The sequence below is a fragment of the Coregonus clupeaformis genome, chromosome 8, assembly GCF_020615455.1.
Source record: "Coregonus clupeaformis isolate EN_2021a chromosome 8, ASM2061545v1, whole genome shotgun sequence".
NCBI lineage: Eukaryota > Metazoa > Chordata > Actinopteri > Salmoniformes > Salmonidae > Coregonus > Coregonus clupeaformis.
In genome coordinates, this window is record NC_059199.1 from 66236531 (window position 1) to 66251139 (window position 14609).

General features: G+C 42.0%; 2 protein-coding genes across 3 annotated transcripts in view; one reads left to right on the top strand and one right to left on the bottom strand.

Moving 5' to 3' along the window:
- Nucleotides 1–4574: 4574 nt before the first annotated feature.
- Nucleotides 4575–11578, top strand: LOC121572399 (G protein-coupled receptor 137Ba). Its single transcript, XM_045222165.1, has 7 exons — nt 4575–5208; nt 7942–7991; nt 8158–8380; nt 8756–8905; nt 9267–9395; nt 9927–10048; nt 10981–11578. Exons 1-7 carry the CDS (start codon nt 4747–4749, stop codon nt 11090–11092), a joined length of 1248 nt encoding a protein of 415 aa, XP_045078100.1. The 5' UTR covers nt 4575–4746; the 3' UTR covers nt 11093–11578.
- Nucleotides 11579–12445: 867 nt separating this feature from the next.
- Nucleotides 12446–14609, bottom strand: part of LOC123491422 (ERO1-like protein beta) — a 30774-nt gene continuing 28610 nt past the window's right edge. For both annotated transcript variants that reach the window (XM_045222161.1, XM_045222162.1), the window contains exon 16: nt 12446–14469. In XM_045222161.1, the coding sequence (XP_045078096.1) occupies nt 14409–14469 (61 nt within the window). In that variant the 3' untranslated portion in view covers nt 12446–14408. The remainder of the gene's footprint in view (nt 14470–14609) is intronic.

Here is a 14609-nt window from a genome sequence, read left to right on the forward strand (position 1 = left end):
TTTACAGGTCACGTCTCTTCTCCAGTAATGCAGGCTCGTCTGTATTCGTTCCCACCAGAGTGGACTTTATATAGGCTACCATTCCCAGACCCACTTAGTTAACAGATTATAATTATACTGCCCCCACAATAGATTGCCAAGCCCACGTCTTCACTCACGTTAACTATTGATATTTATAAATGGATTGTTCATAGAAGTCCCGTTTATACCTGGTGCTAACATGCGTCCTGAGTCGTGATCTTGTCTCCATTCTGATTGTGCCCACATTTTTAAGTGTAGAAGATCAAAAGACACATTGTGAACTGATTTTAATCAGATCTTTATGATCACCTCCTGGGGGTAGTCCTGCACGCATTGTATCTGGATAAGTGTAATGTAAAATGATTGACAATTGACTTAGTATGCAATGAAGAGTTTCATTCCAAAATGCTATTTATCCATTTTCAGAAATGGTGGTAAATTAGCTTTTAATGTTTAAAGAAATTATGAAAGAGATTGGTGTGTTTTGTCTAATCATGGCATGGGGTTGTTCAATGACAGTATTTGTTTAAAATATATTACTTGATGGTTTCATTTCAGTGTTGTTGTTGCAAAATTCTGTAGGCAATACAGTGATATGAGATCTGTACGTAAAACATTTACATTTTACATTTTAGTCATTTAGCAGAAGCTCTTATCCAGAGAAACTTACAGTAAGTAAGTGCATTCATCTTAAGATAGCTAGGTGAGACAAACACATATCACAGTCAAATACACAGGATACCAATATTCCATTCCAGCTAAACAATGGATATATAGCGTTTTGCAAAAAAATATTTTTCATACACATCTAAAATCTACAAATGAAACATCTGAGAACACATACATGAAGGTACCAGTAACCAGTCATTTCTGATGAAAAAACACAAATGTGAAAAATTGGTGGATATAGCGTTTTGGAAATAAACTCTTCAAATATAAATCATGATTTTGAAGCCATATCTCTCAAATAATTGTAATACTTGGAGGGACCAGGGAATCTGGTCACAATGCGGACACAGTGGACTGATAAGACACATTTTAATAGCATGCGTAAACATGACAGACCTTGATCAGATAGTCATTGGATCATCTTGATTGGATAATGAAAAACACATGTTAGCGCAAGGTGTAAACGAGGCTATTGCTAATCCCTTTCTCACCCATCCATAGCCATCAGACAGTGGCCACTCAATGTTCCATTATTATTACTAATAACATATTTTTTAGTTTGTGATATTGAAATGTAAGTGTCACATTAAAAAAGACAGAGCGGGGAAGATGTGACTTTCATAATGGCAGTTATTATGATTTTATATTAGGCCTTCACTTCCCACTGGTTGAATCAACATTGTTTTAAGTATTGTGTACTTGGAATATAAGTCTAAAATCCAACATTTTTATTTTTTATTTAACTAGGCAAGTCAGTTAAGAACAAATTCTTATTTACAATGATGGCATACCCTGGCCAAACCCGGACAGCGCTGGGCCAATTGTGCGCTGTCCTATTAACAATTAACAAATTGTGTTTGGTTGTTAACGCAACCAAATATCAACATTTGAAGGAGATGTTTCTTCTGCTTGGATAATTCCATCGGTGCCACTGACTTAGTCCGGCTTTAATTACAGTTTGTCTACAAATTAATAATTGATATGTTGGATTCACGTCTCCATCTCAACCAAAAATCCAAGTTAAAGAATAGGACTAAATCAAATCAAACTTTAAATAAAGATTTATTTAATTTAGTCCTATTCTTTAATTCAGATTATTTGGCGCAGACTCAGGTCTTTACCTCTTAAAACGAAGAAAGCTACTAACAGATTTGTACCGGCATCAGTAGGCTTTTTAATGAAAATGTATTTGTGTGACTTTTGTTCATCTTGTATAGCAAGGAGCTTTAATTTTTGTTGTTGTTGTGACTTACATTTATCTTGTATATTCCACGTAAGCGTTTGTATCTGTCAAGTGTGAATGTTGCTGTTTATATGCTTACTATAGTGGGGGAAAAAAGTATTTCGTCAGCCACCAATTGTGCAAGTTCTCCCACTTATAAAGATGAGAGAGGCCTGTAATTTTCATCATAGGTACACGTCAACTATGACAGACAAATTGAGAAAAAAAAATCCAGAAAATCACATTGTAGGATTTTTAATGAATTTATTTGCAAATTATGGTGGAAAATAAGTATTTGGTCATCTACAAACAAGCAAGATTTCTGGCTCTCACAGACCTGTAACTTCTTCTTTAAGAGGCTCCTCTGTCCTCCACTCGTTACCTGTATTAATGGCACCTGTTTGAACTTGTTATCAGTATAAAAGACACCTGTCCACAACCTCAAACAGTCACACTCCAAACTCCACTATGGCCAAGACCACTTGATGTTCATAAAACTCCACGGACCCCCTCTTGCACAGTGGAACTCAGAACAATATGTGACCACTTGGTTACGGTGCTGTCCTTTCAGCACCATGATTCTGAGGGTGCTTAAATCGCCTAATAGTCCTATTCATCACTTATTATTATTATTATTACAAATAGAAGATTGTCTGTTCTCACAATGGTGCTGGTTTAGTAAAGTACGAATGAAGCTGAATCAATGTTTGGCAAAATCATATAATGATTCATTCGTATTTTACATAACAGAATATAATAGCATGCAGTAAACTGTAGCATAGAGTGCAGATGGACCTTCGCGCTTCACTAAACAAAGAAAAGGAGGGGTGCTCAACAACAATGACAAAAATCATGAGAATGGCTTACCAAGAAAAACATCCAAAAGGACTAATTCGAGGTAAAAAGGAGTTGGAGCACTCAAAAAAAGGCAGAGATTGATTTCTTATTTCTCACTTTAATCCATTGTACAGGATGTGGACAGGTGACTGACGTTTCGACGTCAAGCTGACGTCTTCCTCAGTGACCTGACTATTGCGTGTAAATCCTATTTATAGCCTAGTGGCTCGTTGAGACACAACAATGTAAACAAATTATAATGATAATATGTTTAAAGGTAAATGGCAAATTATAGCACAAAATAAAAAGATAAATAATCAATCAATCAAATGTATTTATAAAGCCCTTTTTACATCAGCAGATGTCACAAAGTGCTTATACAGAAACCCAGCCTAAAAACCCAAACAGCAAGCAATGCAGATGTAGAAGCACAGTGGCTAGGAAAAACTCCCTAGAAAGGCAGGAACCTAGGAAGAAACCTAGAGAGAGAGACCAGGCTCTGAGGGGTGGCCAGTCCTCTTCTGGCTGTGTTGGGTGGAAATTATAAGAGTACATGGCCATTAAGGTCAGATCGTTCTTCAAGATGTTCAAACGTTCATAGATGACCAGCAGGGTCAAATAATAATCACAGTGGTTGTAGAGGGCGTCTCGTTAATCAATAGGCCATGTCAAAATATACATAGGTGATATTTGTGTGTCTGTGAATCTGGAGACACAGAGACCCAAAAGATACTGTAGCATAGTAGGCTTATAATGTTATACCAAAAACACATCCTCAGTCATTTCTTATCTGAAGCTGAAGAGTCAACAAAAGAATCATAATGCGGCGTGAACTCAACAATGAACGCCACTAGGCAGGATTTACAAAATATTCAGTTGCACCCCCTTTTACCCTCAGAACAGCCTCAATTTGTAGGGGCATGGACTCTACAAGGTGTCAAAAGCATTCCACAGGGATGCTGGCCCATGTTGATCCCAATGCTTCCTACATTTGTGTCAAGTTGGCTGGATGTCCTTTGGGTGGTGGACAATTCTTGATACACAAGGGAAACTGTTGAGTGTGAAAAACCCAGCAGCGTTGCAGTTCTTGACTCACTCGAACCAGTGCACCTGGCACCTACTACCATACCCCGTTCAAAGGCACTTAAATCTTTTGTCTTGCCCATTCACCCTCTGAATGGCACACACACAATCCATGTCTCAAGACTTAACAATCCTTCTTTAACCTGTCTCCTCCCCTTCATCTACACTGATTGAAGTGGATTTAACAGGTGATATCAATAAGGGATCATAGCTTTCACCTGGATTCACCTGGTCAGTCTATGTCATGTTTTGTACACTCAGTGTACAATATAAATGTGGGTACATTTGTGGACACAATTCTTACTCAACCAAGTGGTTAACGGACATGTTTTAAAGCACTCACCATCACTGTGATACATCCATTACTCAACCTTCAGTATTGATGGCGGAAAGAAGAAATTAGGAGGAAGAAATGGGGGAGGGGCGACATAAAGACAATTGGCACAGACTGCATGATGATGCTGTCTATGATGGAAGAGGGGGATGGGAGCAGATGACAGGTCCCTCCAGCACGTGGTCTAAGGTACAGTCAGTGCACCTCTCCCTTCCTCCCTCCCTCTCTCTCATTCTCTCTTTTTCTCGATCCATCTGTACCCTCCCTCCATCCTCTTCAAATGCATCACATCCTCCTGCCGAGCCCTCAGCCCATGAAACGCTCCGAGCCACGGTCATGTGACATCAGCCTCCAACCACTCTTCAAGAGGGGAGTGTCTCTTTCCCCCCTCTCCTCCCTCCTCTGTCTCCCTCTCCCTCTCTCTCTCTCGCTGAGTCAGACAGCAGGGTTGTGTGTCTGAAGCAAAGGCTCCATGGAGGGGAGATATCGTCTCCACCAGCCGCAATATAGCATTGCCTGAGAGAGATAGAGGGGAAAAAAACAGATTCCCTTCTTTCTCTCCCTCGTTGAGGAACAGAGGATGAATGGAGAAGCGATGGACATGTCCCTGGAGTCATCATCCCCGGTGGTGGAGCAAGGCACCGTCAGGGGGGCGTCAGCGGCACCAGAGCCGGCATCCACGGCGGCAGCAGCCGGTAACGGCTCCCTGCCTCCCCCGCCCACCATGGCTCCGGCCATCCCGCCCTACGTCAAGCTTGGCCTCACCGTGGCCTACACCGTCTTCTACTCTCTCCTCTTTGCCTTCATCTATGCCCAGCTGTGGCTGGTGCTGCGCTACCGCCACAAGCGCTTCAGCTACCAGACGGCCTTCCTCTTCCTGTGTCTGCTGTGGGCCGCGCTGCGCGCACTCCTCTTCTCCTTCTACTTCCGCGACTGCGTCACGGCCAACGCGCTGGGGCCCTTCGCCTTCTGGCTGCTCTACTGCTTCCCCGTCTGCCTGCAGTTCTTCACGCTGAGCCTCATGAACCTCTACTGCGCCCAGGTAAGGATGGGCTCCTAGGGGCCACATTGAGGGTCCATTGGGGTCCAAAATGTGGATTACGGTTGGATGCTATATGTTGTTGTTTTTTATACCCAATCTGTCCTTTTTTTCAGCCTCCGTGTCTAGGTAGTAGTTCAGAGTATTAATATGATGATACATTGATGTGTGAGTGTTGTGTATACAAGAATAGCTGTGGACTGGTATTTCCGATATTGTTGAAATGGTGGCATCCCCAATAGGGGGGATATACAATCATATGGGGAAAGCTCCCCTAGAAGAGGTAAGTGGTGGAAGGGGCGTGAAGGCAGTGGGGAGGAGGGGGCGGTTTAAGAAAAATACAGAAGGGTAAAGGTATGAAGCCCCAGCAAAGGAAGATTAGCAACGTTTTCCTAATTTAGTAATTTAGCACAGCCACCTCATTGTGCACACAGCATTTGGCAATTATATATTCATACAGCTAGTTATTTACAATATATCATAGAAGGCGTCGTGGTGAGGTGTGGGCAATACGGGTCAGACAAGAAGACATGCTGCTTTTAGATACACTGAACAAAAATATAAACGCAACATGCAACAATTTCAAAGATTTTTCTGAGTTACAGTTCATACAAGGAAATCAGTCAATTGAAATACATTCATTAGGCCCTAATCTATGGATTTCACATGACTGGGAGTATAGATATGCATCTGTTGGTCACAAACACTTTTTTTTTAAAGGTAGGGGCGTGGATCAGAAAACCAGTCAGTATCTGGTGTGACCACCATTTGCCTCATGCAGCGCGACACATCTCCTTTGCATAGAGTTGACCAGGCTGTTGATTGTGGAATGTTGTCCCACTCCTCTCCAATGGCTGTGTGAAGTTGCTGGATATTGGCGGGAACTGGAAACGCTGTCGTACACGTTGATCCAGAGCATCCCAAACATGCTCAATGGGTGACATGTCTGGAGAGTATGCAGGCCATGGAAGAACTGGGACATTTTCAGCTTCCAGGAATTGTGTACAGATCCTTGCGACATGGGTCCGTCTGTACATTATCATGCTGAAACAGGAGGTGATGGAGGCGGATGAATGGCACGACAATGGGCCCCAGGATCTCGTCCCGGTATCTCTGTGCATTCAAATTGCCATTGATAAAATGCAATTGTGTTCATTGTCCGTAGCTTATGCCTGCCCATACCATAACCCCACTGCCACCATGGGGCACTCTTTCCACAACGTTGACATCAGCAAACCGCTCGCCCACAAGACGCCATACATGATGCCTGCCATCTGCCCGGTACAGTTGAAACCGGGATTCATCTGTGAAGAGCACACTTCTCCAACGTGCCAGTGTCCATCGAAGGTGAGCATTTGCCCACTGGAGTCGGTTACAACTGCAGTCAGGTCAAGACCCCGGTGAGGATGACAAGCATGCAGATGAGCTTCCCTGAGACGGTTTCTGACAGTTTGTGCAGAAATTCTTCGGTTATGCAAACCCACAGTTTCATCAGCTGTCCGGGTGGCTCTTTTGAGACCATCCCACAGCTGAAGAAGCTGGATGTGGATGTCCTGGGCTGGTGTGGTTACACATGGTCTGCGGTTGTGAGGCCGGTTGGACGTACAGCCAAATTCTCTAAAACGACATTGTAGGCGGCTTATGGTAGAGAGATTATCATTCAATTCTCTGGCAACAGTTCTGTTGGACATTCCTGCAGTCAGCATGCCAATTGCGCGCTCCCTCAAAACTTGAGACATCTGTGGCATTGTGTTGTGTGACAAAACTGCACATTTTAGAGTGACCTTTCATTGTCCCCAGCACAAGGTGCACCTGTGTAATGATCATGCTGTTTAATTAGCTTCTTGATATGCCACACCTGTCAGGTGGATGGATTATCTTGGCAAAGGAGAAATGCTCACTAACATGGAAGTAAACAAATTTATGCACAAAATTCGAGAGAAATATCCTTTTTGTGCTAAACATTTCTGGGATATTTTATTTCAGCTCATGAAACATGTGACCAAGACTTTACATGTTGCGTTTTATATTTTTGTTCAGTATAGATGAAGAATCATTATCAGAGGCACGTAATTAAATTGTAATAGACTTAAATAGAGGATCTAGAGTTTTATACTTGATTCTATATAGATTTTTCACACCAGCAGTTGTCACAAAGTGCTTTAAGGTTACCCGGCTTAAACCCCAATTAGCGAGCAAAGCAGAAGCGAAAGAACAGGGCAGGAAAAACTCCCTAGGAGGAAGCAAACCTAAAAAGAGGAACCCGGCTCAAAGGGGTGGCCCACAATACAGACTTGAACAGCCCTCGTCTGCAGACGCCAGCAATCACACATTTGCTTGACATTCTTATGCCCACTGCTCTGTATAGCCAGTTAGAGACGCAATGCTACATCTATTCGCAGCATTTGTCTCCCTTCACACATTACTATTAAAGATAATACAGTAGGGCCTCGCTTTTCTGCTGTTGACATCACGTCACTGGTTTCTTTTGATGCAATTACAGTAACTGATAAGAGGTCAGTCTACATAGTGAAAAAGGGGTCCAATTTGTTTGAATTTCTTCGGGATCCCTTCAAATGTATCTGATCTGGAGACAGAATCAATTAATTAACTGGTTCTTCAGCTGAGCAGCCACGTTTTTGATTGTTTGTTGTTCTTTTCTTGGGGGCAAATTCTTAAAGACCATTGGGAAAATGTTCAAAGTGTTAACTTGCTTTCTGATGTCACCCAAAACAGGTTTACTTCAAGGCAAAGTCCAAGTATACCCCAGAGCTCCTTAAATACAAGTAAGTAGACTGTTTCCCCCTCTCTTCCTCTCCATATACAGGACCCTCACATATCTCAAAGGCTGTAACTAGGACCCAGAGATTTTATTCATTTCATGTGGTCTCCAGACCGTATGTACTGCAGTGTTTTAGACCACCCCACCTTTCCCTATCTTTCCTTCTGCAGGCTCCCTCTCTATCTGGTCTTCTTGGCAGTCAGTCTTCTCTTCCTGGTGGTCAACCTGGCCTGTGCCCTGCTGGTTAAGATGACCGCCACTGAAGTCAAGACCATTGTCCTGGTCAGAGTCACCATCAACGATACGCTCTTCGTGCTCTGTGCCATCTCGCTGTCCGTCTGCCTTTACAAGGTGGCTAAAATGTCCCTGGCCAGCATATACCTCGAGTCCAAGGTAGGACCTTCAGAACTTGTAGATCAGGGGCTGTATGTATCAAGCATCTCAGAGTAGGATTGCTGATCCAGGATCAGGTCTCGTCTGTCCATGCGATCCTAAATCAGCACTCCTTCTCTGAGACACTTGATACATACAGCCCCAGACTTCCATTAAGATTGACTAGGTCTGCTCCATGCTTTCCTGAACGTAGGACACAAAGTATAAAAACAGTTAAGGTCAACTTAAAAAAGTTTTCTATTTTATTTAATGTCCTTGTATTTATTTTGGAGGTGGGAAAATGTGTGAACTCGGTAGCACTAAACTGTGACCCCTCGTAAATACTAATGCTGATTGGTAGTGCATGACCATGACCTCCCTCACCATTGGTTGCAGGGAACGTCAGTGTGTCAGGTGACTTTGATTGGCGTCCTGGTTGTTCTACTGTACGCATCACGGGCCTGCTACAACCTGGTGGTGCTGGCTCTGACCGACATCGAGACCGTCAACTCTTTTGACTACGACTGGTACAACGTGTCCGACCAGGTAAGGATGACACGCTATCCCAGGCACAGAATGAGTGAGAGAGAGAGAGAGAGAGAGAGAGAGAGAGAGAGAGAGAGAGAGAGAGAGAGAGAGAGAGAGAGAGAGAGAGAGAGAGAGAGAGAGAGAGAGAGAGAGAGAGAGAGAGAGAGAGAGAGAGAGAGAGAGAGAGAGAGAGAGAGGAGAGAGGAGAGAGGAGAGAGGAGAGAGGAGAGAGGAGAGGAGAGAGAGAGAGAGAGAGAGAGAGAATGTGGGACAAGTCAAATACATTTCGCCAGACAAACACACTCGAAAACACAGTCTAACACCAACAGCCACCTTCTGGAGGGATGAACACACTAATGCACACTCTCTCTCTGTGCAGGCTGACTTGAGGTCCACTCTGGGGGACGCTGGCTACATCGTATTCGGGGTGATCCTCTTTGTCTGGGAACTGCTGCCAACCTCCCTGGTGGTCTTCTTCTTCAGGGTCCGCAGGCTGCCACAGGACAGGGTGAGTGTGTGTTCAGATGACAAGGGAAGAAAAGCTTGGAAATGTTTGATTGATTTGTAAAATGCTTTAATTTAACTAGTCTGCTGTTTACCAGCTAGTTAGTGGTTTAAACGGTAAATACCTAATAATTGCATTGCTCTTACACTTCGGTTTCATTGAGATTCATTGACGCTAGCGTCACTATGTAAGCCAATACCATTTGGTGCCAGGTAGTTACCAATTGTGTTTAATTCTAAGGTAAGTAGCCCCGTGTAGATCAGTTGGTAGAGCATGGCGCTTGCAACGCCAGGGTTGTGGGTTCGATTCCCACGGGGGGCCAGTATGAAAATGTATGCACTCACTAACTGTAAGTCGCTCTGGATAAGAGCGTCTGCTAAATGACTAAAATGTTAAATGTAAGTACTAGAAAGTGTCCATTGTTACCACGTCGTTTCTTAGTGAAAACACCAGGTAAGTACCAGCTTAAACTGGGCTCTTAAAGAAAGCGTTACCGATTTTTTTCAGCTCATTCGGTATGCTCTGTCTTTGCAGAGTGGAACAGGGATCCCGAACCACGTGCTCTCTTCCAGAGGTTACTTCTTTGACAACCCCCGTCGGTACGATAGTGACGATGACCTGGCGTGGAGCATCCCTCCTCAAAGCAACTCCGCGAGGTACAGTACAGTGTCAAGACGGGGATAGGTTACTGCTGAGTATGTTTTAGATTTAAAATATATACTGAAAGATAACTACACTGAACAAAAATATAAACACAACATGTAAAGTGTTGGTCCCATGTGCTGAAATAAAAGATCCCAGAAATGTTCCATATGCACAAAAAGCTTATTTCTCTCAAATTTTGTGCAAACATTTGTTTATATTCCTGTTAGTGAACATTTCTCCTTTGCCAAGATAATCCATCCACCTGACAGGTGTGGCATATCAAGAAGTTGATTAAACACCATTATCATTACACAGGCTGGGGACAATAAAAGGCCACTCTAAAATGTGCAGTTTTGTCAAACAACACAATGCCACAAATGTCTCATGTTTTGAGGGAGCGTGCAATTGGCATGCTGACTGCAGGAATGTCCACCAGAGCTGTTGCCAGATAATTGAATGTTAATTTCTCTACCATAAGCCGCTTCCAACGTCATTGTAGATCATTTGGCAGTACGTCCAACAGGCCTCACAACTGCAGACCGCGTGTATGGTGTTGTGTGGGTGAGTGGTTTGCTGATGTCACCGTTGTGAAAAGAGTGCCCCATGATGGCGGTGGGATTATGGTATGGGCTGGCATAAAATACGGATAACGAACACAATTTTATCAATGGCAATTTGAATGCACAAAAATACCATGATGACATCCTGAGGCCCATTGTGAGGCCCATTTTTTAAAAGGTATCAGTGACCAACAGATGCATATCTGTATTCCCAGTCATGTGAAATCCTTAAATTAGGGCCTAATACATTTATTTCAATTGACTGATTTCCTTATATGAACTGTAACTCAGTAAAATCAATGAAATTGTTGCATGTTGCGTTTATATTTTTGTTCAGTATAATAATAGTAACTAAAGGATTTGTTTATCTTTTGTTTCTAAAGCCTAGTTACAGACTGCTACGACTGGGGCAGCCGCAACAGCAGTTTCACTGTACAAACGGGGACGGACGAACAACGGTTGGCACCAGTGACGGGAGAGCTCCATCCATACTGAGACATAACAAGTCCAGGGTCGGGGTCAATTCCATTTCAATTCATTCAAATCAGGAAGCAAAAATTCCAATTCCAATTTTCCAAATCGAAAAGCAATTCAATGGAATTGACCCCAACAATAAACCAGTCCACACTGCACTGTACAGCACCGCAATGCACTTTTGTCAACTTTGACACTTCCCGACAGCATCCGTACTTTGTCCATCATCAGCCACCGTATTGCATTAGCAACTTAGTGATAATGTAGACCAGTGGTTCCAAAACTATTTCACTCAGGCCCCCCTTCCATCATTGGGGAACATCCCGTTAGCTGACATGGGCTAGTTGATCTGGACATTTCTGACAAGTTATAAAAAGCCCTAATGTCTGCAATGACTGACATGACAAGAGGAAAACTGCTGATATACTACCCAATTTCAAAATTGTGCCTTGTGCATTCTACTATTACAACTTTCAAGAGTAAGTTGAAAGCCTGACTGAGTTCCTTTAAAAAAACTCTGCGTCCCCCCTACAGACCGCCCCACAGTTTGGGAACCACTGATATAGACATTTTAGAAAGACGACTAGAAAACCTGTGAAATAAAACCATACTATAAGCTAGCACTAAGTCATGCACAAACATATACATCAAGGTAGTTGACCTTAGACAATATCAATATCCTAAAGCCTGTATATAACAATGATACAAATACAGAAACAAAATCGCAGTAAATATGACTATGAACATACATTAATTTATTGGTGACGTAATGGTGAAAAATAAGGATTCTATATTTCTAACAGGAAGGTTTTTTTTTTTAAATGTAATTTGTAATGGAGAAAATGTCACTAATCAGATGCTCTATTTTGTGTCCGCTTTTCTGTCTGTGGATGTATCGTGGTCGGTATTGACACATAACCATGAATAAAAGGACATTTGGGGTGTGACATACTCAACGTGAAGATAGCCTACTGTTCTTGATTTAGTCACTAGTTAAAACGGAATTGACCCCAACATCGTCTACAATTTATTTTATGATAGGAAAGGTCAGAACAAGTCTCAATAACACAACGCAACCCTTTTCAGGGTTTATTGCTAAAAAATTACATTAAAATATTAAATTAAGCGTATAGAGCAGGGGTATTTAACTTATACCCTACTGGTTTTCTGTTCTACCTGATAATTAACTGCACCCCTGATTAAAGGGGAACAATCCAAAAAAAAAAAACACAGTGGAACTGGCTTTGAGGTCCAGAGTTGAGTTTGAGGGGTATAAAGTATACCTTTCGGTTACGGTGAGGTCAAATAGTATTGTTCCCAAAGTGCTTGTACATAATAGATTGGGGTACAAATCTGAAAAAGAGGCACAAAAAGTTTTGAATGACAACCAGAAATGTTTATTCCTATGTTCAAATAAATATAATCAAACAAGAAAACACATCAATACAGGTGCAACTATATATATTCATATAGATTTGAAAAAAGTTATGTAATTTTCCTTTTACAAATAGTACAACTTCCTGGGTAATCTGAATATGTTACAAAGGCAGAGATAGCAGAAAGCAGAAGAGCGTGGAGATCATTGGAGACAAAATTGTGGATTTCATCCAAGAACGCAGACTCAAGCTTTTTTAAATATTATTTTCAAAAACATTTTTGGAACTTTTAAGGCAGACAAGTGGATTGCACAGGACGTTCTGGTGTTTTTGAAAGCATGCGAGACTCAGACACACGCTTTTCCTCGAAGATAATATTTTCTCTTGTCTATTTTCTTCAGTTTAAGCAAAGAAGGAACAGCTCGTTCAAATCTCCATAGCGTTCACATTCACGACGACATTAGCATTGCTCTTTATGTTAGCATAAGTATCAGCTAGCTACCACTATTGACTCAAGTCCTACTTACTGGACCCCATGTCTACCTTTGATTGGATCAATATCTTTCTTTTACAAAAATGTGTTACTAAGTATTACCCAGGTATTTTCTGGCTACCGATAGTTTGTGATCTTTGCACATAAGGCGATCTTCACTTGCAACATTTTCTAACCAATGTTACCCAAGGGGGTGATGATGCACAAACTAAAAATGTATATGGTGGAAAAACTAAAATGTGCTTTGACATGATAGAAAATAAAAAAGGCAACGTAAAATCTTTGGTCCACATCGTAAAATACCTACTTCAGACAGAAATAAATAATGTATAGTGGGTGGAACGTTAGGGCTGTTTTCCTAAATAATTAAATCCGCTTCGTGTTTTGTTTCCATGCCATGATACTAAAGAGTATCACGATACTGGTATCGTCCCAGCCCTGAAGGGTATGACGGTATAAAAAGGTTGTGTGACATTAAATGCCATTACATGTATCCATTTTGAATTGATTTACATGGCAAGCTCACCAAGACACCCCAGCGAACTTGACCATCATGGGGGAACAAACCCCACTTCTTGTTTCGAGTTGCTTCTTTTCACACCATTGGCTCCATTCTCCATTAACAGTACTCTTCTCCAACATGGCAGTTTCACAGCATGACAGCTTATTTAAGTGAACTATGAAACAAATACTGGTGTGGCTTTTCATTGCCATGAAAACACCCTGGCTAGTCTTTCATAAAACCAATAAAATAATAGGATACGAATAAAACACCATGAACCGTTCTGCCACCATATAGAATAGGTATGAGAGAAGTAATGCAAGCTTATCGTTGTCAACAGATACACACTCCGCAAATTGTTCCTTTTTCACGTTTAAATGTGGCTTTATATAATACATTTGTGATGAGCAATAAGACTGGATTGCCAAATAGAGATGATGTTAAAACACCCCTAAACAGCGCAGTTAAATGCACAGACACACAAAAGCAAAAGCAGACAGTCGCACACAGACGTTATTTCAATACATGCACTCGCTCACATTGACACAGAAAAAAGGTTACACCTCTAGGATAGCAAAAAGCAGCTATGCTTATCAAGTTTATGGTCGTAAAAGTACGGAATTAATCCTAGTTCTCGTTATCATTTAGCTGCAACTGGTGATCAAAGACAAACAAGTACTCTCTCACAAACACACACCTTCAATAACACACTCGCACACACACACACACAAACTCAAGGATGGGTCTAGCTCACTACTATGCCTGAAATGGTGAACACTTTCATCCACAACAGTCAAAACAAACTTTGAGAGGAAGAAGGAAGGAGGAGGGGATGGGGGTTCAGTGTCGATCCTGAAGTCCCTGAACTTGGTCTTATTCTGGGGAGGAATAAGACTATTGCAGTTCCCTCTGGGCGGCTCCACCTGGTGGCCGGGAGGTGGTAGTGCTGGTGGGTGGTGGTGTTTGTTACCTCTTCTCCTTCAGTAAGGCGCGGAAACGATGGAGCTGGTGGATGCTTGTGGAGAGCCTAGGGGGAAAAACAGAGAAGGGGGGAGGAGATGGGGAGAGAAAAAGATTGAGAAACTATATACGACAATGTATGCAATATTTGGCAATATTTACTAAATGTATGTCATGCTAATAGTAATTTGAAATAGCAAAACAGAG